The sequence below is a fragment of the Marmota flaviventris genome, chromosome 17 (assembly GCF_047511675.1).
Source record: "Marmota flaviventris isolate mMarFla1 chromosome 17, mMarFla1.hap1, whole genome shotgun sequence".
In the NCBI taxonomy this organism is placed as follows: domain Eukaryota; kingdom Metazoa; phylum Chordata; class Mammalia; order Rodentia; family Sciuridae; genus Marmota; species Marmota flaviventris.
The window spans coordinates 1,730,149-1,754,823 of record NC_092514.1 but is presented as its reverse complement, the minus strand read 5'-3'; the positions used below and the strand labels follow the sequence as shown (position 1 = coordinate 1,754,823).

General features: G+C 34.0%; 2 protein-coding genes across 2 annotated transcripts in view; one reads left to right on the top strand and one right to left on the bottom strand.

Moving 5' to 3' along the window:
* LOC139702404 (transport and Golgi organization protein 1 homolog) overlaps window positions 1-16,119 on the top strand; it is a 53,240-nt gene extending 37,121 nt beyond the window's left edge. Inside the window, exons 8-21 of the mRNA XM_071603492.1 lie at window positions 3,331-3,402; window positions 3,582-3,686; window positions 4,330-4,452; window positions 4,551-4,659; window positions 5,683-5,738; window positions 5,827-5,914; window positions 6,086-6,224; window positions 11,936-11,996; window positions 12,113-12,148; window positions 12,225-12,292; window positions 12,407-12,507; window positions 12,688-12,825; window positions 13,802-13,878; window positions 15,480-16,119. Of these exons, the coding sequence (XP_071459593.1) occupies window positions 3,331-3,402; window positions 3,582-3,686; window positions 4,330-4,452; window positions 4,551-4,659; window positions 5,683-5,738; window positions 5,827-5,914; window positions 6,086-6,224; window positions 11,936-11,996; window positions 12,113-12,148; window positions 12,225-12,292; window positions 12,407-12,507; window positions 12,688-12,825; window positions 13,802-13,878; window positions 15,480-15,656 (1,350 nt within the window). The 3' untranslated portion in view covers window positions 15,657-16,119. The remainder of the gene's footprint in view (window positions 1-3,330; window positions 3,403-3,581; window positions 3,687-4,329; window positions 4,453-4,550; window positions 4,660-5,682; window positions 5,739-5,826; window positions 5,915-6,085; window positions 6,225-11,935; window positions 11,997-12,112; window positions 12,149-12,224; window positions 12,293-12,406; window positions 12,508-12,687; window positions 12,826-13,801; window positions 13,879-15,479) is intronic.
* A 5,052-nt stretch (window positions 16,120-21,171) lies between these two features.
* On the bottom strand, window positions 21,172-24,381 carry LOC139702256 (axin interactor, dorsalization-associated protein-like). Its single transcript, XM_071602905.1, has 4 exons — window positions 24,246-24,381; window positions 22,425-22,547; window positions 21,489-21,606; window positions 21,172-21,344 (listed from the first exon to the last, which is right to left on the bottom strand). The coding sequence occupies exons 1-4, from the start codon at window positions 24,331-24,333 to the stop codon at window positions 21,302-21,304; spliced, it is 372 nt and encodes a 123-aa protein (XP_071459006.1). The 5' UTR covers window positions 24,334-24,381; the 3' UTR covers window positions 21,172-21,301.
* Between the last annotated feature and the right edge of the window lie 294 nt (window positions 24,382-24,675).

Here is a 24,675-nt window from a genome sequence, read left to right as displayed (position 1 = left end):
GCTATATGTTTAGTGGTTTGCAGAAATAAGATGATGTAGCCTCTTAGTTTCTAAATTCAGCCAATAGCCAAATTTAAATTGGAGTTCTAAGATGTTTTCTGGTGAGTGAAAGTGGCATATCTTAATACAAAGATATGCCTTTAATATTGTTTCCTCATATTCCTTTTGAATAGTCATTGTTTCTAGACTTTATCCTGGTTATTTAGAATTGTCAAGTAAATGATTTTGGTTACACACACACACACACACACACATCTTTACTGTGAAATAAGGTACATATCTTAGTGTTTTTATGTCAGAGGCTATTTATGAAGTATCACTACCAATTAGATTTAAAAGGCTTGTTAACCTTTACTTATTTTTAATCCTATAAATTATTATCCTGAACCAGAATGTTATTAAATTCTCACTTGGTTATGATTCTGACTGTTGTTTTAGGAATGCTGTTTCTATTGAGCAGATGTTTGACATCAAATTTAATCTTTTTTCTCTCTTCTAGGTAAAAGATAGAGTATATCAAGGTAAATTTTTAGGTTTCTTAAACTTGTAATAACCCTTTGTATTGGTGTTTGATGTGTGTTTTATGTATGTTAGAAGTAGATACAGTGACTTTTAATGTTTATTATCTTTTTTACCTCCTGAAAATTTTACTATTCCTGAGTTGCTAGCATGGATAATAGAGTAGATGATGATGGTTCCAACTCTGAGATAGGAGATAAAGAGGAGGAACAAATTGTGGATAGGGAGATGATGATAAGTTTTAATTTGGGGCAGATTAACTTTGAATATTGATGTAATGCAGATGTATTACATTTGAAGAGTATTTCTATGCTAATGATTTAATCATGCATTAAGTAATTGAGTAGATAATTTAAAGAATGGTAATGTGCATCAGTATGCTTTCATTTCTGTTTTTCTTTGCAAAGAATTAAATGATTCCATTTTCTGAAAAGAAAGTGTTTTGAGAAGGGAGGAATATCAAGCTACAACACTTTACTGTATTTCCCATCTGTGAAATAATCTTAAATTGAAATATCATTTTGGATGGGAGGGGTACCTGGGATTGAACTCTGGGGCACTCTACTGAGCCACATCCCCAACCCCCTATATTTAGAGACCAAGTCTCACTTAGTTGCTTAGTGTCTCGCTCTTGCTGAGGCTGGCTTTGAACTTGGGATCCTTCTAGCTTAGCCCCCTGAGCCACTGGGATTACAGGTGTGCACCACTGCGCCCAGCAAAATATCATTGTTCTTATATTTTTCTTAAATTTTAATAATTTTTATACTCTTATTGCTAATAAGCATAGATTGCTTTTTAAAAGCATAATAGTTATGCTAAGAAGTATTTCCTCATAGTACCATATAACATGTCTTTGCTTTTAGTAGATTGAATAGTTGAATTTCATTTAGTGATTGTAATAATCTTGTGTATTTCCCCCTTTTAGTCAATGAACAGCAAATTTCCCAAAAGGTGAACAATTTCACAAAAGAAAATGAACTGAAGCAGAAATTGTCAAATTATGAACAGAAGGTATAATTATTATTTTTTTTGTTGTTTCTTTCTCCCTTGGTTCTAGCTTAAATCATTTCTACCTGTTTTAATTTAAAAATCGTATTTTAAAATTTTTGTTTCATTATTTCCTACAAATCATCCAAATTCTAAGCAGTCATATGTATTAAGTACTGCTTTCTTCTGGAAAAGGGTCACTTGTCTGGAACTTGTATAGTAGCACTATAATTTGTTTGTCTTAATTCTGAATGCTTTATTTACATAGATGAAGGAAGAGGTCAAAGAAATCATGAAGCAAAATATGATTCTTTCTGATGAAGCAACTAAATATAAGGTAAAAATCCCTTCTTTGGGGGGAATTACATTCTAAACTCAAAAGTAAATGTAATGAGTGAGTAATCTTGACACCTTTTTTTCCCAGGATAAAATGAAGCTTCTTGAAAAAGATAAAGAACTTCTGGATGAGAGAGCTAAAAGTCTTCATGTTATGTTAGAATATGAGAGAGAACAGAAAGCTAAGAATCAGGACTTGGTAAGAGTTTTGCTGCTAAGTGTTACTGTAATTTGGCTTTTGAAATATTTTGTAAAATTGGTTAAGTTGAACTTAGTCCAGCTGTTAACTAAAGTAAGATTAGGAGTCAAGGAAGTTGAACCCACTTCTGCCCATTTTGTGGAACTTTTAAGTACTGATACAACAAATTATTTTTATGGGCCTAGGAAATATTTTTATTCTCAACCTTGGATAATTTTCATATTGCTTTGATCTGCCCTTGGAAACATGCAGAACAACTAAAAAACTATTGTCCAGTTGAACAGTATTTGTTTACTTTTTACTTGAAAGAGTAATGAATTAATCAATTTTCTCTACTTAAAAAAATTTTACTTACATATTTCATTTTCAATTTCTATAAGTTTCTGTAATTACATAAAAGTTGAAAAAGATAGTAGAGAGTGTGTTCTGAAATATCCTACCCCCAAGTAAGCTTGATCACCTAGCTGAGGTAGTATTTATCAGATTTCTCCACTGTAAAAATTCTTTCCAATCCTTTTCATATTGTATTCTTTGGAAGTTACCATGCACAGCCCACAGTTAAAGTATGAAGAGTTACAAGCTCAGGATGCAGCTCATGGTAGAGCACTTGCCTAGCATGCATGAGGCCCAGGATTCAGTCCCAGGCATTGCAAACAAAGATTGCAGAGTTATGTCCACTTCCTTAAGGAGCGAGTATCTTTATAAATTTTTTGGAATTCTTCTGTATGTGAGATTAGTCTATTCTCCCTTAAATTTTATCATTTTTTACTTCAGATAAGAAAATTTTAAAAATGATCTTGGGAAATTTTTTTCTCTATCACTAGAAAAAAAAATTTACTAATTTGAACTGGTTTACTTGAAACAGTAATTAATTAGTTAATTTTCTATGCTTTAAAACATTTTATTTACTTATTGCATTATGTTTTTCTATACTTTGACCTTTTTTTCTGGTTATCTCATAAACCGTAAGGTTGTGGATGCCATGAAATATTTATGACTTCATTTTCCCTCATCTCTTTCAGTTCTTGATTTTTTGCTTAGTCCAAAGCTGGATCCCCTGCATTTACCTGAAATGTAATGGGATGGCTTGACAAATATTTTGTTGTGTTTATCTTTTTTAGTATATATATATATATATATATATATATATATATATATATATATACATATACATATGTGTGTGTGTGTGTGTGTGTGTGTGTACACACACACACATACATATATATATATATATCAGTATTTCTACTGAAATCCTAATGCATATTTTGTGTTCTGTTTTCACCTGGCAGATAATGGAAAATAAGAAATTGATAGAGAAGCTTAAAGAGGTCATTTCAGTGAATACTGCTGAACTTTCAGAGGTAAAGCTGCCAACTCTTGCTAACGGATATTAATACTACATCTTAGTTTTTTTGCGGACCAAAAATTTGAGGTGTGCTAAAATGTGCAAAAAATGAGAACTATATGATGTCTGGTTTGGGAAAGTATAACTTTGTTTTTTCTTTGGAATTAATTCACTAACTGTAGTGTTTTGCATTAGCTTCAAATTATCCTTAATGAAACTAAGCTTCGTGAAGAGAAGGTGAAGTTGGAATGCTGTCGGCTTCAGAAAGAAAATACCATGCTTAAGAAGAAGAAAGAGCAGGTAAAGAAAATTTGATGTCATACATAATGTAAACTAGAGAAGTGAATATCATTATCTTGTATCTTTCTTGGATCTGTTTCTGAGGTAAGGAATATTCATGTAGGACCTTTACTAGATATGCAAAGTTTAAACAGTGTTCCCCAAATTGAGTGCATATATTTGTTCTCCATCTGTTTTGGATTTTTGGATTATTGCTTTTCTTATCAAATATCAATCAGTTATTAACTTGCATAGCCTCAAAGAAACTTTTTAAACCAGAAAATTAAGTATTTTATGATCCTCTTTTGAGTAGTTACTGATTCACCGGCCAAGAGAAGATTACATGATAAGGAGTCTAAATTTAGGAGACAGTCATATGTGCCCAGCCATTCCTGCTGGAGGTAAATTATTTGAATTGGCAGCAATTTTCTGGGGAATGCAATAAACAGGGTCAACTTCCTGATAGCTCTGATGTTCTTACTGCAGCTATGAGAGTTGGGGCCACTCTGCCCTCTTCCTTAACCAAGGTCTCAACCCCCTCGATTGAGGCAGGCCACCGAGGAGTATGGCTCTCTATTTCTTTGTCTAAGTCTTGTAGTCCTGATGTATCCAGTGCAGAAACCTCTCCCTAACCCATAGGAATTCATATGTTTTGACTTTTCAGTTGCAGCAGGAAGTCAAAGACTGGAGTACATCACATGCTGAGCTCAGTGAACAAATCAAATCATTTGAGAAGTCCCAGAAAGATTTACAAGTAGCTCTTAGTCACAAAGAAGATACTATTAATGTAAGTTTATACTCCAAATACATGTTTCATCTCATGAATTCTCCTGAAATCTTCTGAATTAAAATCGAGAGTCTTCCAACCTTTTGCTTCTTTTCTAGGCTTCGACTAATTGTATCACACAGTTGAATTGGTTACAATGTGAATCTGAATCTGAGGATCAAAATAGAGAAGAGGAGTCAGATGAATTAACCAATGGAGAGGTAGCAGGTAAGATCAGTCTCAGGGAGGTTGAATCCTTTTTTGCTTTCCTGTCTTTAATTAAGTATACAGATGCCACTTTTCAGCTGGCTGAATTTCTTCTTAAGCTTCAGGGTTGTAGACACATATCATTGGATCTATAGATATGTCTGTTGCATTGGCAGAGGTGGGTTGCTGGGGTATAATGTAGCAATAGGCATGTGAAGAACACTGACTTTTTCTATCCCATTGAAAACTAGTAAGTACACTGCAGCTACAATAGTCACATCCTATACCTCTAAGTATTGAACATTGTACAGTAAGAGAAATTTATTTCTTTATTCAGATGATACTTGATTTTGATACTCATCATCTCTATGGCTCTGTGGTTTTAAGGTCCACAGTCAGTCTTAAGAGTCCGGAGGTAGTTGGAACCATAAACTAAGGCTGTGAGAACAGAGGCTAGAGACTATCAGAAAGCTAGAGAGGGAGTGTAACAGTGTTTACTGATGAGGAAAATATTTCCAGATGTTTTCTCCCAAGTTGGATATTGCTTACATAGCAAGTATTTCAAACCACACCTGGTAGTAGATTCAGGGAGAAAATAGAGGATTGAATCTTTCTAAATAAGACACTTACTTGCCCAGGTGAAGATAGATCTGAGAGAGAAGAAAAGCTTTTATCTTACAAGAATAACATAGATGACATTTCAGTTGTGCAAACTAGAAATTCACCTTTTTTTTGTTTGTTTTTAAGACAGACACAGTACTTTTATTTATTTTTATGCTGAGGATCAAACTCAGTGCCTCACACATGCTAGGTGAGCACTCTACCACTGAGCCACAACCCCAGCCTGAAATTCACCTCTCTCTCTCTCTCTCTTTTTTTAAATCTAAGCTTGCAATTCTCTTAAAAGTCATTAGTCTAATCAGTTTAGTTATTTAATTGATTTTTTTGTTTTGTTTGAACACAATCATTATTTAGTTTGGGGAAGTGAGGAGAATATAGAGTTAAAAGTAAGGAAAGAAAAAGCTAAATTCTTTTGTTTTTTAGGTGATCCGAATAAGAAGATCAAAGATCAAATTAAGCAGATGATGGATGTCTCTCGGGTATAGTTCTTTGTAAGAGTCCCATAGTGCCTGTGAATTCTTCCTGTGCCTCACTTTTAAGAATACCTCTCTTTTCTGCAATTTTTAGACACAAACTACATCAGTAGTTGAAGAGGATCTAAAACTTTTAAAACTTAAGCTAAGAGCCTCGATGTCCACAAACTGTAATCTAGAAGGTGGGTTCTTCTTGAGAAGAAATTGCCATGTTGGAAAGACTTAAAATTTTATTGGAAAGATAAAGAATGGCTTCTTGCTTTCATGCTTCTTACTTTTCTTGGCACTACTCCCTCAAACAAGTTCTTAAGTCCTTGTACACATATAGAGATAAGCTTTTTTATCCTTTACAGACCAAATAAAGAAATTAGAAAGTAACTGCAGTTCACTACAGTCTTCTAAAGTTGGACTGGAAGAGGAATGTAAAACTCTAAGGCAGAAAGTGGAGATTTTAAATGAACTCCACCAGCAAAATGAGATGGCACTACAAAAGTAAGATTTTCATTGTTTGTTATTGTTATCACTGTGTGAACTAATAGATAATTTTATCTTTTCTTAAGATTATTTACAATTTCTTCTAGTTTGTAATAAGTAGAGATTTGTCTTTTTTCCTTTGTGTTTTGTTTCCTATAAGTTGCATTTTTCTTTCCATCATCAGTCTTAAGAGTCCTGAGGTAGTTGGAACCATAAACTAAGGCTGTGAGGACATCGTAATCAATTGTCAAATTCATATGAAGGCAGGAAGTGGTAAACTGGTATTAACAGTCACTGATGTGGAAACACCTCTCAAAGATCTAGACCCTTTCTATGATCCCACTATTTATTTTAATTACCTTTCATTGTGATCAGTTATGTAATTCTAATGTTTTGAACTTGTATCTCTAACTCTGGACCTTTAAAAATACTGAGTGATTTGGAATGACATGTTTTAGTAGAATAAAAACTTCAAAAAGGAATAATATTTACTTATTGATGGTACAAGTTTTGGACTTGAATATCTCAGATGTTCACACTAAAAATTGAACTCTGGCAAGGACCTTAGGAGTTATGATTACAGAAGTACTTGTTTGTAGTATATATTTATATATTAATCTTCTCAGTGTGGGGCTAGTTATTTTTTGAAAGTTCATTTGAAGTTTTTAATCCACAAAAATACTTGAATTCTCTAAAAATAGTTTTTTTGTGTCAGATTTTATTTGCACCTGATTTTACTCTTCGGCATATATATATATATATATATATATATATATATATATATATATATATATATATATATATTTTCTTGTAAAGCAAAGACAGACCTTCTTACAGACCTAACTATTTTTAGGTATTTTGACTTCTGTTGCCTAATTAATGCATTAAATATTGAAACCTTTCCATTAACTTTTCTAAAATTCTGTGATCTCCAAGCGACCTTTTTAGAATCTCAAATATTTGTTCAGGCCAGTTCTAAATGCCTGGCCTGTTTCAAAGAAACATTTCTCATTTTATCACTTTTTTTTTTTAAAGAACACTTGTTTTCTGTGTCCCTACTAGTAATATGAATGACCTAAATGGCAATTAATTTTCTTTGTAATGCAATTAAATTGTAGCACTATTTTCCTCAACTCCTCCGAAATTCATTGTCATCATCTGTGGTTTGTACTCTTTTTAAAAACTCATCCCCGGGTACTATGTTAGTTCATGCCTGTGTCATCTTTTCTGTTCCTAACCTAGATCATCTGTCTTCATTCTCCATTTTTTATATTTTTTATATAACTTATTTCAAATTCTTAGTAGTTTTCTCTATAGCCGCTTGAGTGGACTTTCTAAAATGTAAGTCTGTCCATGTCAATATGTGCCTGTGGTTTATGAAGAATTTGCTTTCTATTTGATGACCTGTTCTTTTTTTCTTCCTTGTATCTTTTTAATAGTTTAAATATTTTTAATTATTTTCCTCATCCCCTCTGTATAAGCTTGATGTAATCATAAATTATAATGGAATTATCATTATATAATTATAATTTTATTCATCTTCTCATAATTTAAAGGCCATGGTATATATTCTGGATTTAATAAAAACCTGACATAGATTAATAGGTTTGTTATTTTTTTTTATGGGCTTTAAGTAGCTCCTGAATCAGATAACTGTTGTGGCATTGTATGTTAGTACTTCATACACTGTGAACTCCACAAGACATTCATTCAATTTATACACATATTTAAAGTTTCTGTAGTTCTGCATTCTACACTGTTTGTTTCTTATTTGAAATTATTTTCATTCTATTTGAACATTGTCCTTTAATGATAGATTTGATTAGTGTATCAAAGTAGTACAAGGATAAACAGAGAATAGTATTTTATCCACTAAATATTGCTACCTTTATAATCTGTATTAGGTTGACATGAACTTCATGATTAGAGTTAAAACCAGTTTCCATTTTTAAAGGATCTTTCTTTTGGCTACTGAATTTTGACTGTTACTTAGTTTTAGCAATTTAAAAATATCCAATTAATTACCATCTGTTTTAAATTTTTTCTTTAAGGAGTCCATTATCATTGTTGTTTGGTCTTATCCCTCCCCTAGTTCCTGTAGTCATTTCTCTGTTTTTTTAACTGTTGTATTGGGAAGTGCCTAGGTGTAGTTTTCCCCACCCCACCCACTTTTTCCTCTTGCAGTTATGTTGCTTGGGACCATTAAACATTTCTTGAATTTTCAAGTCTTTTTCTAAATGTTGATTTTACCTCATTCTCTCTTCTGATTATAATAATGCATATTAGAATTTGATTTCCCCTGCCTCCTACATTCTGGATTTACTTCTTCTGGATATTTTCTTCTGACCTGTCTTAAAAGCGCTAGGATTTATTTTACTTCCCAAATCTGCTGCTAAAATCATTCATTGAGTTTAGGATTTTAAAAAATTCAGGGTTTAAAATATTATTTTAGTTGTAGATGGACACAGTATTTTATTTTAATAGGATTTTTTTTTAAGAGAGAGAGAATTTTAATATTTATTTTTTAGTTTTTGGCGGACACAACATCTTTGTATGTGGTGCCGAGGATTGAACCTGGGCCGCATGCATGCCAGGCGAGCGCGCTACCGCTTGAGCCACATCCCCAGCCCGACACAATATTTTATTTATTTTATGTGGTGTTGAGGACTGATCCCAGTGCCCCACACATGTGGGGCACGTGCTTCACCCCTGAGCCACAACCCCAGTCCTATTTCAGTACTACAGCTCAAACCCAGGACCTTGAGCCATGTGCTCTACTATTGAGCTACCTCCCCAGACTCCTTGCTCTTTCGCATAAGGGACTAGGGTCTTACTGCTTTCCAAGCTATCTTTAATCTCATCATTCTGCCTCTGCCTCCTGAGTATCTTCCACTGTAGGTAGGTCACCACATCCAACTATTTCTTGGTTTTATAGTTTCTAATCCTTTGACAAAATTCATAATCTTTTTTTTCCTCTTTTGTGGTGCTGGGGTTTGAACCCAGAGCCTTGTGCATGCGAGGCAGCACTGTACCAACTAAACTATATTCCCAGCACTGAAATTCATAATCTTGACTTTACTTTTTTGACTATATAAAAAGCACAGTGATTTTAAAACATGTGCGGATAACCCCATTAGGTGGTTTCCTTTTCTGTGGGATTTTTTCTCACAGAATTTTGTCTTATGGAGTGCCTGGTCAGTTTTGATTGGCCAACATTGTTGTGATAATTATAGATGAAATTTGAGGACTAAGATGAAGTTATCTTCTTATAGAAAAGTGTTGAGGTTACTTGAGTAAGATTGTTACTTTAAACTTAGTCAGCAATTAAGATAATTCAAAAATGACTTGTCTTTTCAATGTTTCATTATTGTTCCTTTTGGATTTTTTGCCTGTTCATCACTTAAGTGTGCAGTACTTTCTAATCTAAACTCAAAGCTAGGGCTTTTATTAAGGGTCCCTTTATTTGTAGCCCCAAACACTTTTTTTTTCCTTTAAGCCCAGGAATTTGATGAAGGCTTAGTTTAGACTCATTATATCTTTGTGTTATCTTCAATATGTGGGTGAACCTAGGAGAAAAGTACCTTAAAGTGCCAGCCTTACTTGTAATTCTGAGATTCCTTTTTCTAATGGATCTTGGCCACATACATATATCTTCACTGCCTTTTTAGCTTGGATCCCTTCAAACACAATTTTATATTCTTATAAAGATGTTTTGATTGTTCTTAGTGCTCTCAGACTAACTCTTTGATAATTGGAAACAAAATTCTCTCTGTCCTTCAAGATTCAGTTTTCTCCATATTCCTTCTTAAGCCAGTGGGGAAAATTATTATATTCCTTTAGGCATCATTTATACCTGAAACAGTGAGCTCTTTTATTCTTTAGCATCTTACAAGGTAACTAGTATATTATAGCCACTCATAAAATACTTGCTGAAGAATTAAATGAGAAGCTATATAAGAATATATAATCCCCTTTTTCTATTTGGTATCAATAATCCTTTTTTACTATAGTTCTTCTGATTTATGGAAAATTAAGTTTCAAGTTAATTATCTTTTGAATTGGAACTATGGCTAAAGTAGTACAAGGATAGCAGAAAATAGTATTTTTTAAATCATTAAATGTGGCTACCTTTGTCTCAGTAGATGAACATCTTGAGTTTCATGATCAGAGTTAAAACTTGTCAGTAGATAATACTCTGATCGTGGGTCAGTTTGGCTTCTTTTTCTGGTTGACAGACATTATCAAAACTCAGATTTGTCTTTTTGCTTAATTACAATTCTTTTGAAATAGATATCTACAGTGTGAAAAATGTTCTGTGGTTAATTGCATAGCTAAAAGACATATTCTAGAAGATTTTTTCTTTGACTGACTATATCTTTATTCTGGTGCCAGTCTTGGATTGAGAAAAGAGTTCCTCCATGACAAAGATATACTTAGTGTCCTACCCATGGCAGAAACGAGAAAAGAATTATCCCCTGCTTTATCCTAATATGTTTAATTATGTTAGGTTGATCAGTCCTGATCTTCCACATTGAAGTAAAGTGAGTTTTTGTTATCTTACACACAGGAGACTTGCCCTTGGGGCACATGTTGTTTTCACATTTATTTTATTTACTGGTAAGTAGAGAATTAAGAGGAGAAGTTAGAAAATGTAAGTGATTTACCAGAGTTTGATTTACGAAATTGCAGGTTTGAATTCCTATTTTATGTGCCTAAGCATTTTATAGAATTGTGGGAAGTGATATTCACAAAGAGAAACTTTTGATTTGATAACTGGCTTTATTTTAGGAAACTGAGTCAAGAAGAATATGAGAGACTAGAAAAAGAGCAGCGGCTGTCAGCTGCAGATGAAAAGGTGGTTTCCCCTGTAGAGGAAGTTAAAAATTACAAATGAGTTCAGTTTCTAAAGGAGGGTGTCAATGTCTAATGAACTAGTGTTAGCTTTCTTTTTAATCTTTTTTTACATTATGTAGATAGAAGAAAATAGCATGGAAGTATAAATAACGAGAGAATATGAATACATTCAATTCACACAGGAGAAAAAATAAATTCCAACTTAACAAATGAAAAATGTTAACAAAAATTTACTTATACCCAATGGGCAAGACCATAGGGAACTTGGTCAATGCAAACAGTTCTGGGGGTTTTGTATGTTGTAGTAATTCTTTAAGAAATCAGTTTGCTGTGTGATGTATCAAGACCCACAAAAGTGTGGCATTTGATAGACCTTGGAAATCTTCTATGGATATAATTTGAAAAAAAGTTTTAAGGAGGAAGATATTTCTAGCTGAATTACTTGAGAACACACTGATGAACAGTTAAGGAAATTATAATTTATCAATTCAGAATCTCTAGCAATTAAATGATAAAGAAGTTATTAGTATTAGGTTTTTATTTCATTCATTTATTTATTTTTGGTGCTTTACTACTAAGCTACATCCTTAGACCTTTTTTTCACTTTGAGAAAGGGTCTCAGTTGCATAGGTTCCCACTTAATTGCTGAGACTGACCTCGAACTTGTGATCCTCCTGCCTCAGCTTCCCAATCATTGGGATTACTGGCATGTGGCATTGCACCTGGCCTGTAGTATTAGTTTTGATCACACTGGATTCATATAACTATAGAAATGTTTTTCTTATGTATGATAAAGTCTTTAAAAGTATAGCTGATGGAATAAAGGGAAAATGGTCAGAATGTTTCAAATTTTATTCAATTGTTGTAATTCTTAGGCGGAGAATTGAAGAGATGGAAGAAAAATTACAGAAAACTGAGCGCTCATTTAAAAACCAGGTAGTAATTAATACTGTCCTGTAGTTGCAGAATTCTTTGATATCTAATACAGACAATTATAGGCTATTATAATGAGTCCCTAAAAACATTTTTTTTTAATGTGTTGTCTTTTTCAGATTGCTATGCAAGAGAAGAAAGTTCATGATAATTGGGTAAGATTTTTTCCCCCTTTTCTTTATTTTGTGCATAGCCTACCGCAACTGAATTTGAATATTTTCTCTTTGATAGCTCAAAGCTCATTCTGCAGAAAGAGCTGTAGCTGCAGAGGAAAGGGAAGTTGCTAATTTGAGACAGAAGTATGTGATTTTGGTACCTTACTATATGTTTTATAGTGTTTTAAGATTATGCTAGATATTATCTATGATAGATTGCTGTTTCATAATTTAGCCCATTCTTTCTCAATATTCAAGACTATTGGAAATGGCCCAAAAGATGGCAATGCGGCAAGAAGAACCTGTGATTGTAAAACCAATGCCTGGAAGACCAAATTTACAAAATCCTCCTCGGAGAGGTAGGGAGCACTTTGTAAAAGGAGCTATTTTATTTCTTGGTGCAGAATTATGTAAATTACTTTTTATTTCTGTGTGTAATGGTTATGAAATAATCTGAATGATTTGCTAAAGCGGGAGGTGGGGGTTGGTGTCAGGGAGAAGGCTGCCTTAAAGTAGTAACACGGCATTGTTGTCTTTAGGTCCCCTGAGCCAGAATGGCTCTTTTGGTCCATCCCCCGTGAGTGGTGGAGAATGTTCCCCTCCACTGACAGCAGAGCCAGCTGGGAGACCTCCTTCTGCTATCCTTAATCGAAGAGATATGCCTATAAATGGATTTGGTGAGCATTCACATGTTGCTGTATAGTAAACTGCTTCAAGGTTTTGGTTTTTTTTCCCTTTTGAATATTCTAATGAAAACATAGAATTTGGGTCTGTACAATATATAGAAGATAATTTCTTACTTTATCTTAGTGAATGTTTTCTGTAAAATCTGTTCTAGAATAGAAAACATTTTTTTTTTTTCCTGGAGGTCCCTGTATTGTTTTTTTTTTTTTTTTCTTTTAAATTTTACACTGTGAAGTGTAAACCTTTGTCTTTAAATTAAATCTCTATGATGTTCCTTTCCCAAATATTATAAAAGTAGCCTTAAACTTTATGTATCATACATATTTCCAATATGAAATACTGAGTCTTATTTCCAATTCTAAATAGGACTGTAGTCTTGGTAAGATTGGAATTCAGGTTATACAGATTAAAGAAAAGCCAGCCTACACATACTTCAAGTCTATAGCTTAAAGTTTAGGACCAGTACTTATTAATCTGCTGTTCTATCAACCCAAGGCAGTTCTTCATTTTATTTAAGTCTCTTCATAAATTGTGATTTACTATTGGGCAACCCATTTTTAAAAATATTTTTAATTGTAGATGGACATGATATCTTTATTTTTTAAATGTGGTGCTGAGAATCAAACCCAGTGCCTCACACATGCTAGGCAAACACTCTACAACTGAGCTACGACCCCAACCCCTGGGCAACCCATTTTTAATGTTGCTTTCTAGTTATTGTTGAACCCTGACCTGTCCACCAGTGGTTGATTTCTTCTGAAAAATACATACAAGGGCTCTGATCTTTCTTTCCCAAGGGTCAATGGATGGACCTTTACCTCGTACTCAATGGTCTTCTGAGGCATCTGGGAAACCCGTTGCCTCTGGTAAAGGGACCAAGTAATTTCAAAGAATCTGTAATTGTGGATGCAGGATTTTTATTCTTTTCATGTTAGAATAAGTCTGAATCCATTCTTTGATCTCTAACAGACCCAGGATGTGGTCCAGCTCACATGAACAGCAGCTCCAGAAGTTCTTCTCCAGCTAAGGTGACAGATGAGGGCAAGGTAAGTTCTGTAGTTACTGTGAATCATGTGGTCGTGCAGGAACATGTAGCTTTCCTACAGTACTTGCTCTTTGCTTTATCCTTCTTTGTGTTCTATTTGTACTATCCCATTTGTTTTTTAAAAAGCAAACTGTTCCCCAAGAACCTGAGACCCCCTCAGTTTCCACCAGTACTTCTTTGACTGAGCATCCAGTTGGAGTAAGTACTTAGAGGTTGAGAACTGAATTGGGTTTTATTCTGTGCATTTCTGGGAAGGATATTCAGAGCATGACACTGATCTTGTTTGCTTTAAAACTGCATGCAATATTGAGCTTACTTTTCTCCTTAACTTGGGAATGTTGCTTAAGTGTGTACAACTATAATGAACTACAGAATGTGAAAAGTTATCACTCTATATGGTGTTTTGTGTTGAATGTTCTAAGGCGAAGTAAATTCATTATAAAAATTATATAATTCATCATTTTTATTTTTGTTTGGAAGAATGCTATTTAAGAATTCCTCCATTGTGCAAACCCTATTTTGAGTGATTTGAATTAGATTGGTATCAGATTTTCTGAAAGTGACATACTGTTTCAGTGAAACAATGATAATCTGAAATGACCTCTTGAGCCAGTCCCAAGCAATGGTCTCATTTGTTCACATAAGTACATTCTCTTGTAACTGTGTTGCTATTATATCTGGTAGGTCTTCTGCAGCTCTATAATAAAATAAATTTTTAATTGTTCAGTTTCAAACCCACTACTCATAGGACATGATAAATCAATATCTCAAATGGTGTACAGTAAATGAAAGTAAATATTAAAGCCTTGTCTTCCTTGGAAATTTGTGTATATAGCACTGTGTTGGAAAATACTTCTCAAGTGCCAGTGTATATATATTCCAGGAATATACGTCTCTGGAGAAATCTAAGGGCAGCTTAGATAAGATCCCAAACCCCTTTGTAGTAGAAGATTTAAAAGAGAGCAAAGACCCGTTGTTAGGAGTAGAGGTGGGAAAAGCATGGCTTGGAGGCAAACCTTGGGATTGAGTTCCTTTAATATGCAGTGTGGCCTTCAACAAATTACGATATTCCATTTGCTTTTGTTCCCTCTTACTTAAAACAAGACAGTCTACTTAAAGATCTCAGAGGTTGAATAATATATGAAAGACTTACTGACGATACTCTGAATAGTAGCTATTATTAGATGGGTAGAGAATGCATGTTTCATTTTATTCTGTTCATTCTTAATATGGAAGTAATGAGCTATTGTGATGAAAGGGAAGTGATGGGGAGGGGGGACTCCCTTTGATATAGATTGTAGTGAATACAGCATGACATACTGGTCAGAAATCACCTCTGTTAATAACCTCTGCCAGTCCTCTTGCCTTTCCATTTCCTGTGCAGATATAATCAGTAACAAACTGCTCCCTCTTGTGGCATCCTTCTAACTTCTGTAAGCTGTCAGTGGGAATACACAGGAGGGGTGGGGAGAGTTTTGTTGCACTGATGGTGTTCTCTGGACAGATGCTTGTTTTGGGTTTTAGCTTTTATCGGTGTTGGTACTTTGTCTTAATACATAGGAATTTTAAAACTTTTAACTGCTTTCAAATCTTAAATTGCAGGTTAATATGGCTATGAAAGGGCCCCCTCCTTTCTCAGGGGTACCCTTCATGGGCCCCCCGATGGGACCCCCTATGGGACGGCCTCCACCACCTCCCATTTGGTATGGACCGCCACTTCAGTTCCATGGGCCTTTTGGGCCTCGGCCAATTCCTCCACCATTTGGTATGATGATCTGAACAGTAGTGATTGACTTATAAATCACATTCATCTTTCATTTCTATTGCTTGCTAAAGCAGTTGGTTGCTATCTCAGGTCTTAACAATGAAAGGATGAAGCTGAGTACATTTTAACTTTTCCTCCAGTTTTCTGGGACATATGGGACACTACATAATCTTATACTGAGATAGGCAATAGCTATCTCTCATAGATAAGGATAAGGGGCTATATACAGAAAAGCAAGAAATATTACTTCTGCAGATGTTTGTTGAAAATCTGTTGCTATGCACTGCAATGGATGGAAAGGTGGATGAGACACATGCCATAACTTAAAATTTTGTCACAGATATGAAAATCCTATAACATAAAGTTTGTAATCACCCATAATGGAAGCATAAGCAGTAGGTTATAGAATATAGAAAAGGAAAAGTCAAACCCTCCTTACCTTGAGAAAAGTCAGAGGGAAGTGTTAAAGAGGAGGATTTAACAGTGACCTAATAAATGTTGATGATTTAATTAGGTGGCTGTGGAAGGCCTTTTCCAGGAGGGCATGCACCTTGATTCTGATGGCATGTGTAAAGTCCATGCTGAAATACTTCATGAATTTTTAATGGATACAGTAATAAATAGTGGGATTTCCTTTTATCAAAATTTCTTTGATGTAGTAAAGTTTTTATTTCATAATCTATCATCTTGTCATGGTAAATTAGTACTTCCAAATATAAATGGAGCTCTTGTGAGATAGAAATAATTCTGCAATTATATAGTAGGGAAAGAAAAAAGACAAGCCTGGAGCTAGGTAGAGCCATGTTTAAATCCTTAATATGTTGCTTCATGGCTGGTTGGCCAAAGGCTATAACCTAAACTTGTTCCATCTCAGTTTGCCTCATCTGGCAAGTCAGGATGTTCACCAGTTGATGTTCTAGGCTTGGGAGAAATTAAAGACTATATTAACATACTTGAAATCACCCTAGTTCAGAAATTTCTGGGTATTTACATAACTTCCTTTTTATTTTCCAAGTCCTGGTATGCGTCCACCAATAGGCTTCAGAGAATATGCACCAGGTGTTCCACCTGGAAAACGGGATTTGCCTTTTGACCCTCGTGGTTTTTTTCCAGGACCCGCACCATTTAGACCTTTAGGCTCATTTGGCCCAAGAGAGTACTTCATTCCTGGTGCCCCATTACCACCTCCAACACATGGTCCCCAAGACTATGGGCCACCACCTGTTGCAAAAGACTTAATGCCTTCAGGCTTTAAAGATGAACCTCCACCTACACCTGATTCTCAGAGTAGTGAGGGCTGTTCACAGGCCTTAAAACTGGGCCCATAAAATTAACCTCTGACACTTAGTCAGAAAGTGGATTATGAACTATTCATTGTGTTAAAGGATTATTGGCTTCAAAATATAAAAGTTTATTTTAAATGGTTTGTGTTTTTAGAATGAAGCTGCCTTGGCGCAGTACACATTTTGAGCCAAAATATTTTCCCCCTAAATATCCCCCACTTAAGCTAGAGTATCCTTCCAACTTTAAAACGTGCAATAAGGAATACCTTTGTTTTAGTTAATATAGCATATACAATTGCTAAATGATTTAGAATGTCATAATTATGGACATTTCCTGTGGAAATGCTTTAAGAACATGTATTTCCATTATCCTATTTTTAGTGTATTCCAGTTGATAGAGAAATGGTGTTTTATAAGCTTGATTTTTCTCTTCCAATATCTGGTCACAGAGACTGTTATGCTAAAAATGTTTACTCAAAGATCATAAACTTCATTTTCCTTCTTGCTGAAGTTCTTTGTTGTAATAGTTCATGAAAAATTGTTTATTAATATTTCCCAAGTGTCTTTTGATTCATTGGATCGTCATGAGACTTTGTGCCATTGGGGAAGCATGTAAACTCACTCTCAGAACTGAAGATGGTGACTTGGCAGCATATTCCCTGTTGCTCACTGTTAAGGAGGCTGGACCTTGGTCAACTGTGAACTTCTACAGAGGATTTCTTTTACTTGTGAGAAGTCTTGTGGCTCTATTTTTGTAGCACATTCATGTACTTTTTTCTAACCATTGTCCATGTGAGAATGGTTTTCTGAGAATGAGTTTACATTAGTAGCAAGAGTTGTTTGACCTGAAGTTCTACTGCTTTTGCCATTATTGCATTATAACAGTAAAATATAAGGTGGTATGTTGTGTCTATAAAAAATAAGGAAATTTCTTTTTAAAAATGTACACACACACTCTTCTCTTTCCCATACCTTGCCACTGATTTTCAAGGAATATGATAAAAAAAATTAGAAAAGTATAATCCTCTGAGAAAGAATGAATGAAACTCTTAAGGCTTATAATGTCTAATTAGCAAATATGGGCTGAATTAAATTCTTTTTTTTTTTGATAGATACTCAAATATATTTTATTTAAAAATCAATTAAAGCAAGTCCTGAATCTGTAACTACTGTCTTTAAAACAATGTTTCTAAGAACTAGCTCTCCAGAGCTGTAATTTTAATTACGGCAATTTTAACAGTACATTTTAAGAGGTTTAAGATTTAAATAAAATTATAAAAGCCTGGTACTTTTGTTTACTGCTACACCATATTCTTCCATTCTTTTAAGTTCTAGGAAGTAATAGGATTGTTGAAACCTACAACATAACATATCATTGTTCTTTTTATGTCCCCTAAGTATTCTGAAAATAGGGGCAAAAGCTTCAGTTTGAAACAAAATCTCTGTGAAACAAAATCTCTAAACTACTGAAGAATTCAATCTACATAACCTCCATTTAATATCAGAAGCAGCAGCTGTGTGTAAGAGGAAAACCATATAATAGCTTATGCCATTTTTAACCATGTAAAATAAAATTTAAGTCACAAATACCAATTTTGAACGTATCTTTCAACCTCTACAGGACACAAGGCAATGCTGAAGTTACTATAACTTCTAATTTTAAAATAGCATTTAAATAAAGGTGATGTCAGTTAGGAAGATAGATTTTCAAGGAAAGGCAGATTTATTTTTTTTATTCAAAGCAACAGTAGTTTTCCCTCTAAAGCCTTTTTTGTATTTATTCTATTAGTAAGCTATAATGTGTTCTACGTAGTTTATCTGAGCAGTTCTGAACCCACCCATAGTTGCCTCTCCTTACATCCATCTGATTGTACCACTTCTGTAGCAAAGCCCAAGGTAGCTGCCCATATACAGGTTGTGTAGAGAATACTGTCCCTTGATTCAATTATACTTTTGTATCTCAAAAGTTTTAGAAGTCCTCTCCAGAAAATTGTGTTTGAGTTTAGTTACTAAAATCATTTCATTTGTGAAGCAGTAGTGTTTCAACCTGAAAGTATTACTGCTATAGTTGTAATTATTGTCCAGTGACTCATCCCCTCCCACACTAGAAAGTAAATTTAAACAACTAATTTGTGAGATACAGATTGTTTTGTGTTAATTGCTTCAAGATAAAATCACCTTTTTTTTGGGGGGGGGGGAGGTTTGGTCATTCAGGTCTGAATTAAAGCTAAGCTGATGACAATGTTCAATTTAAGTTCATTTAATGCTGATGAAAGACATTCATACAAAGCATCCTATTTTTTCATATAATCCCATTCTTTGGTGGCAGCTGGGGTTGTGGCTCAGTGGTAGAGTACTTGCCTAGCACAGGCAAGGCCCTGGGTTTAATCCTCAGCACCACATAAATAAATAGAGGTTAAAAAAAATAAAGCATTCTTATGTGAAGGATGCTAAATGTTTCTTCATATAAATTTTCACTTTGAGGGGCTGGGGTTGTGTGTGAGGCACTGGGTTTGATCCTCAGCACCACATATAAATATAAAGGTACTGTGTCCATCTACAACCAAAAAAAAAAAGGTTCTTTTTTTTATTATCACTTTGATATACATGTTTTATAGTCTATGAGAAAACAAAGAACAATGTATCAGTTTTGCTACATTTTAATAGTAGATTTTAAGGGAGCAACATCAAACATCAGTAACATCAAACAAAAAGGTACTGAGTACTCCACAGGGTACAGAGTGCTGCCCAAGCACCTTGGAAAGTTTACGTGACATGGAGAAGATGAGGCCCTTCTCTTGAGAAGTTTACAGTCTGGAAATTTTGACTACTCAGAGTTTCAGTTGAGTGAACATTTTATTAAGGCAAATTCTTCATTTCCTAGAACTACTGTAGACTGAACTATTTTTGCATTTGTGAAATTAACCCAATCCAGATGAAAGACTAATTTTGGCCGAGAATTCTTTCAGGCTCATATTTATTAATATTCATCTAGTAAACAAAATTGACCTAACAGACAACTGAAAAATTAAAGACTAGATCTCTTGAAGTGCAAGGGCTAAAACAACTGTTATTCATTTTAAAAAGCAAACGGATGGTATCATTAGGGTTTACACTAGTTTAAAAATAGGCCAAGTATTGCATTCCCTTCATGCATTGTTCATTTAAAACAGTGAATATTAAAATACATGGGTTCTACATGTAACCCACAAAAAAGCTCCTCACAAATCTTTATGTTCTGTGTATCAAATATCCACCTCATGTACTATGAAAGTTTTATTTATGTCTCATCATTAAGTTAAAAGTAATGTAAATAGTGAAATTATAATAGGCTAATGACCTGCATATTTTCATATGAATATCAATATATCTAAATAGGAAATAAATGTCAGTTGTATCTACCTATATTATAAAAAATAGAATATCTTTCCAGATTTTGCATACTCATCACTTTATAAAGACAAGGTATGCAGGTTTTAAGGTTTCACAATCAGTTGTCAGAAAAACAGCAGTTGTTCCTGCAGTATCTCATTAGCATCTGACTCAATTATTTTTAGATGACATGATTTAGAAGACGTAAACCCACCCCAAAATTTGTAATTATTCTGAGAGAGATGGTTTTACTGTTAACCCTAGAAACAGTAGCAATGTGATGTAGAACAACTAATCAACATGACTAAAAATATGCTCACTTTCAGAAATACAATCTGGTCATCTGGAAAAAAGTCACAGCTACAACCTAGAGAACACTCCCATATAAGATATTGATCTGGTCAAGGCACACTATTTCTAAGTAGAACTATCAGATGAGGGTGAATTTAGGCCAGCTCTAAGGAACAGCCTATAAGACAGACCATAACTGATCCAATTTCCTTTCAAAGCAATCTGGTACTATCCTACCCACTTCAATTCAAAAGTTTGAAGTTAATTCAAATCAAAAGACCATATTGGAGCAAAAGTGAGCAAATGTGTAAACTCTAGCACATTCTTATTGCTCTATTAAGTTTGAAGATGAGCATACCTACCACAGCAGTATTGTTCCAGGAAGCAGGGTAGGAACAGTGGTAAATTAGGAAACAGACTATTAATTGCACAATTAATTGAAAATAAAAACATGTTTCAAAATCTACAATAAACCTGTATCCAAAGGAGTCATAACAATGAGGTGCTGGACTTTAGTTCTGTGGTACAGCTTTGCAATGGACTCACTGGCCTATAGGTACGGCTTACTTCCTGCCTCCTGAAGGATGAATATGCTACACAGAGCTATGATGATTTCTACTGAGTGGTAAAATTCACAGAAATTCCACATTACTCATGTCAGAATCATTCCTTGTGCAAAGTTTGATGTAGATGAAGATAAAGTGGTTTCTTGGTCAATAACTGCAATTTCTTTTAAAGTCAGTGGGTTTCTTGTATCTGTAACCACAATAGAAAGATCATTGTTTAAAATACTTTGATGATTGATCTACTCCAATGTTACATTCTAGATAAGAGGGACTAAGAAGAAACATGAATTAGTAACCATTAAAACAGTAAGAATCCTATATGTATATCACTTACAGTTCTATTACAATTGGCCCAGGTTTAATCTCATCCATCTCCATGAAAGCAAAACACTTGGTGCTGATAAAACTTTTTTTAGGCTTGTAGTGTTTGAATTCAAAGAAGATAGCTGCACCTAAGGAATTAAAACAAACCACATAAGCCAGAGACCACACATTTCTCACGTGTCACCAGAAGCCTATGATTTTACAAATTAACGTGTCAAACAGTCTGATGACACAACTGTTGATAACTCACTGTGGCTGTCACTCCAAGCTCTTCTACCATGTCTGAGTGACATTTCTCCATATCATTTAATTCTACAAAGTACAACAAAATTGTATAGCAAGAATGTAAGTTATGTACACAGGTAGAATCATAAACTACCAAAGAATATAAAATATTAAATACCACAAGAAAAACAGAAGTTACTTAAGTATCAGCAGTACCTATAGAAATGGTTTCAATAAGCACCTATATTAGATAGAATAGAAATTTAAAAGAGTTCCTTTAAAAAAAAATTCTAGCTTACATCATTTCTCTCCCTCCTGAAACCACCAAGCCCAGATTGTCCTTTCCATATTCTTACAAACTAACTGCCAGTTATAGTATCTTTTTACCCAATGCATCTTATTGAAAGAAAAAAAATAATTCTTTAACTGTTAGAAAGTAATCATTAGGTTCCTAAAAGGACTTAAGGTAATTATTAGGGACCCTGCTTCCTTAACTCTGTATTATGAGAAAAACTTCCCTATCAAATAATATTTAACCACATTATTACACAACTAGATAATGCAACTGCTAATTCTCATATTTAAAAAAAAATGTTGATTTGACTTTCTTTAAGTCAATATTCATAACTATGTGACGTAAGATCTTGTGTTAAGTATACTATGAACACAAACCCAGATAAGTACTGTGTCCTTAAGAAGTCAGTAACTGATAATTACAAACCTTTGGTTAATTTTTCAATATGCTTCTGGAGCTCAATGTCCACATTAAAATGAACATATGTATCTTCTTTTCTTGAAGCCACAGGAGTATCTTGCACAGGAGTTAAATCTATGCCATTCAGATCTGGAGAAACAAATAAGTTTCTGCTTATGAGCATTCACATATACAGACGGAAAATCTAGAAACTGAAAAGGTTACAGTTCCTAAAGAGGCATGGAAGGAGCTGAGAGGAGATTCTCAGGCTAAGAGATTCCTATTTGGTGTGAGCAAGTATGTGAGAGTTGTTGAAGTTCATGGGGTATGTGGAGAGAAATGAATATAGACTGGATAGGAGACCTCATGAAGGGGACAAGGAAGCCTTTACATGGCCAAGTGGACAAAACTTGATCTTCATAGTGAAGTGGTAAAAAGAACAAACATGTTTTCTTTAGGGAATAGCCCACTATATTTTTTATGCAAAAAAAAAAAAAAAAAAAAAAAAAAAAATCTGGAGTATATAATTTGCCACAATGGAGCTCTGCCACCAATTTCTAACTTTGATCAAGTATATGGCTTATTTAGAAAAGCCTTTAAACCTAACCTTATCATAATTTCCCTGTTAAGAACCAAAAATGGATGAGAACAGCCAACAAAAACCCTTTTGTTAATGAATAATTTTTCATATATATTATCTAAATTCTGGTTATACTGTTTACAACATACCCTGAATTTACAACAACCAGATGGTACATTATATATAGTTTTAATTTTCCGGGTATGAAAATTCAGTTTAATCAAATTCAACATGGACTCATTTAATAACTCCTCAGTGTTTACGTGTTATTCATTTATGTGTCTCAAAAAGCTCAAAAACAATTTAGTACATTTAATAATTAAAAAATATTTACATAAAAATATTTCAGTTTAACATATGCAAAGGTAATTTAACATTTACAACATCATTAAATATTTTTGTGTTTTAAGTATACTTTCTGAATGAGTATGCAGTTTTACAAATGGCCTATCAAATAATATAAATATTTCCCAGTACACTATATATTTGATAACTGGTAACATCGGCATTTAAAAGTGTACCAGTATTAGTGCTGTGGATTATGTTCTTTAAATAAATGTTTTTCTTTGTGGTCATATTTTTCTTTTAATTAGCACTAGTGAACCCATGGATCTGACTTTATTTCTGCAATTGATAAAAGTTTCTCCATTTAATTTCAGCACCGATCTGTTCCTTTGGTGCAAAACTACAGATTAAAATAAGCTATTTGTACTAACTATAGTTATTTCTATAAAATGGTATAATTTATTCCTTAATCACATCATCATCCCACGGGATTGCATTCAGGGCATGGATGTTATGGGCGCATCCTACTTCCCTGTCCCCTGATTTTCATCTGCCTCTGTAGGACTCACCTATGTAGATACCTCAGTAGCACAGGAAGAAGAGGGGCTGAAGCAGGAGAGATGGGAAAACAGGATATGGGGCTTTGTGTAGAAAACTACACACCCATGGAAGGTGAGGGGTACTATTGTTAATCTACATCCTGAAGGCTGTAGCTGCTGTTAAGGACAATGTGTATGTTTAGTCCACACGTTAGATGGAATCTGAAGAGCAAAAATCTATACAAACTCAAAAGCAAAAGTGAGTGTGTAAGTAGGAAATATTTTTTGTAAGTCTTTCAGAACTATGTTCTGTTATGATCTTTTCTAGGATTTTGCATCATTATAGAATGCATTAAAGTAAGTTGTCACATATACAAGACCATCCCCTGTCAAAAACTTTGTCCCATATGAGAAAAAACATAATGCAATTTGCCAGTTATTTACCCTTTACACTAACTGTAATATAGGGATCGATGCACTGTCCAGCATCTTTCAGACCAATTTTCTCAATCCTGATAGTGAGTAATGTCATTCCCGGTTCTGATGGCAACCTTGGTAATAAAGTACCTGGCAACAGAGAAACCTCAATAATAAGTTAGCTCCACCAATAATTCAGAGTAAATACTTTGACAAACAGAAGATGTAGCCTACCTCTTAAGAACTAGCTAGGCATTATGTATTTTTATTTCCAAAATTCATGAACATCTGATGTTATACTTTTTTAGAAAAATATTTAATTTTACACATAATATATCTGCATTTCCCAAGCATACAATCACCTTTAAGCAGAAAATAATAATTTCTATAATAATAATAGTGTATAGTATGTATAATAAAAGTTTGTTAAAACATCACTTGAGGAAGCCCAATTATA